This window comes from Plectropomus leopardus, unplaced genomic scaffold (genome assembly GCF_008729295.1).
Source record: "Plectropomus leopardus isolate mb unplaced genomic scaffold, YSFRI_Pleo_2.0 unplaced_scaffold28633, whole genome shotgun sequence".
NCBI classification, from domain to species: domain Eukaryota; kingdom Metazoa; phylum Chordata; class Actinopteri; order Perciformes; family Serranidae; genus Plectropomus; species Plectropomus leopardus.
In genome coordinates this window covers 1-4128 of record NW_024631194.1, presented here as the reverse complement: position 1 = coordinate 4128, position 4128 = coordinate 1, and the positions used below count along the sequence as shown (strand labels likewise).

The 4128-nt window shown below is 37.5% G+C and overlaps 1 protein-coding gene across 1 annotated transcript; it reads right to left on the bottom strand.

Annotated features, from left to right (window-relative positions):
- Positions 1 to 2197: 2197 nt before the first annotated feature.
- LOC121938148 (anoctamin-6-like) lies at positions 2198 to 4025 on the bottom strand. Its single transcript, XM_042481427.1, has 2 exons — positions 3942 to 4025; positions 2198 to 3840 (listed from the first exon to the last, which is right to left on the bottom strand). The coding sequence occupies exons 1-2, from the start codon at positions 3963 to 3965 to the stop codon at positions 3616 to 3618; spliced, it is 249 nt and encodes an 82-aa protein (XP_042337361.1). The 5' UTR covers positions 3966 to 4025; the 3' UTR covers positions 2198 to 3615.
- Positions 4026 to 4128: the final 103 nt, after the last annotated feature.

Genomic DNA, 4128 nt, shown 5'->3' with positions numbered 1-4128 from the left:
TGGTTCTTGGGAGGTTTATCTTATGTTCTGTCCATCTTGTATGTAAATAGGAGTCCATAATATACAACCAACATCTTTATTGTAAAAACACCACTTTGACACTGTCAGTAGAAACACATCACTTTGGAGATGAGAGAGAAATCAGTGGTGCGGACTGCAGTAATGTGTGTTGTGTCAACACAGTCATGCTGCTGAAGACAAGAGTGTACTGTTTTGTTTCAACACTGCAAGGAAAACATGAAAGGGGAGTTTTAGGCTCCTCCACCAGAAAACTTTGAGTGTAAACACCTTTTTTTCCTGCCATCTGTTGATTTTTTTTATGCATCAATATGTGCCTGTTCTGCATCACTTTGTGGAGTAAATGTCCCAATTTTTGTCAAAATAAAAGTCCTCGCCTATGGCTGTAGCTGCTATTGAATCAGCTCAACCTGAAATGGAATATAAAGCGCCTGGAACAAAATAAAAGAAAACATGTTTCAAGCTGCAGTCAGATTCATGATCAGATAAAGAATCTGTGTGCAGCAGCTGGAAATCTTGTTTCCACTGACCTCCAGTGGTCCCAGTTGTTGTAGATGTGTATCAGTTGGTCAGTACACTGTGGCAGTGTTGAGTTTTATTACAGGTCATACAAAGCAAACTTCTGACATCAGAGGTCAATAGTAGAGATTTAACATAATAAAACAATAGTGTTAAGTTGTTTTTTATTTTAAGAAAGCAAGACTTAACCATTTAAAACCTGGGAAAATTGGCCTGATTTAGTTCAAAAACACAGGAAGAAGGTAATGAGCAACTTCAGACATTTAGTTAAAAAAAAGAAAAAAAAGGGACAGGAAAGTTTTTTAAAAAAGACCTGAAAAACAGCTTAAAAATCCTAGTAAATAAAATAATTTTAACTATTTAATTATGATAACTATATATATAGTTTTCTTGACAATTTTCCAAGCTTTAAAAAAATAACTTCTCAAATCTACTAATTCCTTTCAATTTGTGAGCCACCTCTTGCCAAATTACTCTGCCTTTTTCCCCCCAAGTTTACTAAAGAATTCAAACCAATTTGCTCACGTTTCAAAGGTTATTTGTGAAAGGTGTCTGAATGCAGCAAGAGAAAAGTGATGTCCATCCAGGTTTCAAAGGATTAATACACACAAAGTAGACTTTTTTTCATAAAACATTTTCATGGCACTGACAAGATAAAAACAAAAATACAAGACAAATACGCATCATGAGATATTGCTGGTATATGATACTGTTAACATACATGGCGGTTATGGTACCATAGTTTAAATCACAAGGCGAGGCAATAATACAGCAGAGGTATTGATCTAAGATTTCAGCAATGACAGAAAAAAGTCTCAATTACTGTATTACTTATATCACAGGATAAAACATGCAGTCAAAATGTTGTGCAGTGCAGTGGTCATGGCACAGGACTCGAACTCTGGAAGTAAAAAGTGCAAAACAGTACAGTGGATAAGAGCATCTGAAAAGAGAAAGAGAAACTATTCTCACAACTTAACCACTTCACAGATCTGCGATGAAGCTGTTAAATTCAAAAAGGCAAACATAACGATTAGAAAGGGTCAGTTTCAAATCATTCTTGTGGTTTGTAAACTTGTAGACATCCAACTTTTATACTGCATCACTTTCGCCCACAATCCTCCAAACAATGTAGCATTTAAAAACCTCTGAGGACCTTACAAAGGTATTTGAGGAACATTTAGTCAGCATATCCGTTAGTTCTTGAATATCCTACCACCTGGAATCACTGTTTTAACATTGTGAGCTGCTCAACAAATCACATCGGCTCTTACATGCTAGTTCAGAGATGGAAGTGTAAAAAAAACTCTTCATCAATCGTCAACATTGCATTTTTTTCGTATATAATAATATTAATAATACTGATACTTCATGACAGCACTACACCAAATCACCCAGCCGTGACACTTGTTAGTTACATGTGTGAAAGCTCTGAACCTGCACAATGAAGCTCAATGGACGGAGTGACGCAACGCAATGCTGTTATAACCAAGCAGAAATGTAATATGAACATAAAACTACACTACACTCTGGGTAAAAATACGCATCAATTGTTTCGACAAAAGAAGGAACCCAACTCAAGTTCTTAGCTTTTTCTGGAACTTTTGACTACAGTGCAGCTTACTTTTAGGCCAACAAAAGTCCGTAAACAAACACGCCATACAGCTGAAAGTCCTGGAAAACAACCTGTAAGAGCCTGTTGGGCTGGAATTGTTTCGCTTTGTTGTATTTGACACTTAATCCACCAAACGGTTGGTGAATTTTGTGTGTAGCTTCAAAGCATGAGGCACTACTTGGACATCTTCTCTTTAGTGTAACAAACCAGGTTGCAAAAATGTATGCAAAAAATACCCAGTAAGTCATTTAGCTTAATGTGCACCATCCCGTCTGAGCTGTTGTGCTTAAATTTGAAGTCATAACGTTTTGTTTAAAACTGTTTTAATCTAATTAGATTAAAATTCAACACTGGATTCAGATTTGACCAAAAAGCATTAAACTCTAATCCTAACTCTAACCCATACATCTCCAGATATCAATTACTGCCACTTCTGGTGGTTGCAGTACGTTCTGGTTGGCAGCGTTGGATGTGGAATAAGGAGTGGAATCTGAACTGTCTTGGTTTCAAGTCTCTGCGACCTCCAAGAAAGCTTCCTTAAGTGAAAAACTGCTTTTTTTGCATTTATCTGTAAAAAAAGAAGGCATTTGGGCAAAAGTTAACAAGTCTGGGGGTTACAGAGGCTCCATAAAAGAGTTAACAGGAATTATTTTAAAGTCCCTACAACCTTCAGAACAAAATTTATACACAAAAAACCCAACCAGACACACAGCAATGCATCCTGGGAATTGTTTTTGATAATTTCTGCTAAATTCTCTGTGATGGATCATCAGAGCCACTAAGTATTATGTATTTCCATGTATACCTACATCTGGGTGTTCAGAATCAATAACAAAATACATAAATTCAAGACTTTTTAGGAAAACAAACAAACAAACAAAAAAACTAAAAAAATATGTCCATAAATGGGGAATGAAAAGCGGGAGTTATTATTATTAAATATATTAGGTTTGCAAAGGTCAATAGACAATGCAGTGAAGTCCAACACACCATTTCCCATCATCCTACAGCCTTTTTATCAATGTTATTCATGTATGAAACCCTAATTTAACCCCTAATCCTAATCAGGGACACTCAGTGCCGTGCATCGTTCAGCCTGAAGTGAAAGTCTTTTTCTTATATAACAGGCACTCAAAGAGAGGTGATAGAGGACAGATGCACTGTCCTTTTTCCTTTCACAAGCCTGACGGGGGTCCAGAGTGTGAGGACAGGAGGCGAGTGAAGACTATACAACAGTGGTTTCTCCTTTCTTTGTCCAACAGCCCAGCAGACACGTCCTCTTTCTTACTGGCTGCTACACATTTTCCATAACAAAAGTCCACAGCTTGTTTCAGGTCTTGAATTTGTCACTGGTTCATACAAAAGTCAGTATTTAAAGAGAAGTGTGTAAATGCTGCAGAAAATCTGGGTAGTCATGTATTTACAGTATCAGGGATGAACATCCTATATTTCCTCCTTGGATTTCACTTACAGAAATCAAGTTCCAGCTCCTCCTGTGTCGCTTTCGCCGCTGTGCTCGTAACAGTCCCGTCGTCAACTGGTTTCAACCGTTTGGTCACCAGTTTGAGGTTGGTCTCGTGGAGGATAACCTGGGTCAAGTACTTCTCTCGTTTTATTTGTTCTTTGACGGCGTAGGGGACGTCTGGGATCACGTAGGATAGGATGAACTTTGTTAGGTAAACAATGTGCTGTGAGGAGAAAAAACCTCCATTAGTATATTTTTAATAATCAATGTTATAATAATAGTTTTTAGTGTAAGAGAGAGATTTCATGTTATGCTCATACGCACCTCCACAACAATTATAAAAGCCATTTTGGCAGCAATCACATGCCAGTAGTAGACATTGTACTCATACTGCCTGGGGTGCCCGGGAGGGAACCGAAAATCGCGATACCTGAAAAATTAAAAATGGTTTCCTTCAGGCCTCAAACATGCCAAACTGTCAGTTAATGAATCTAATAACTTAACAATCTCA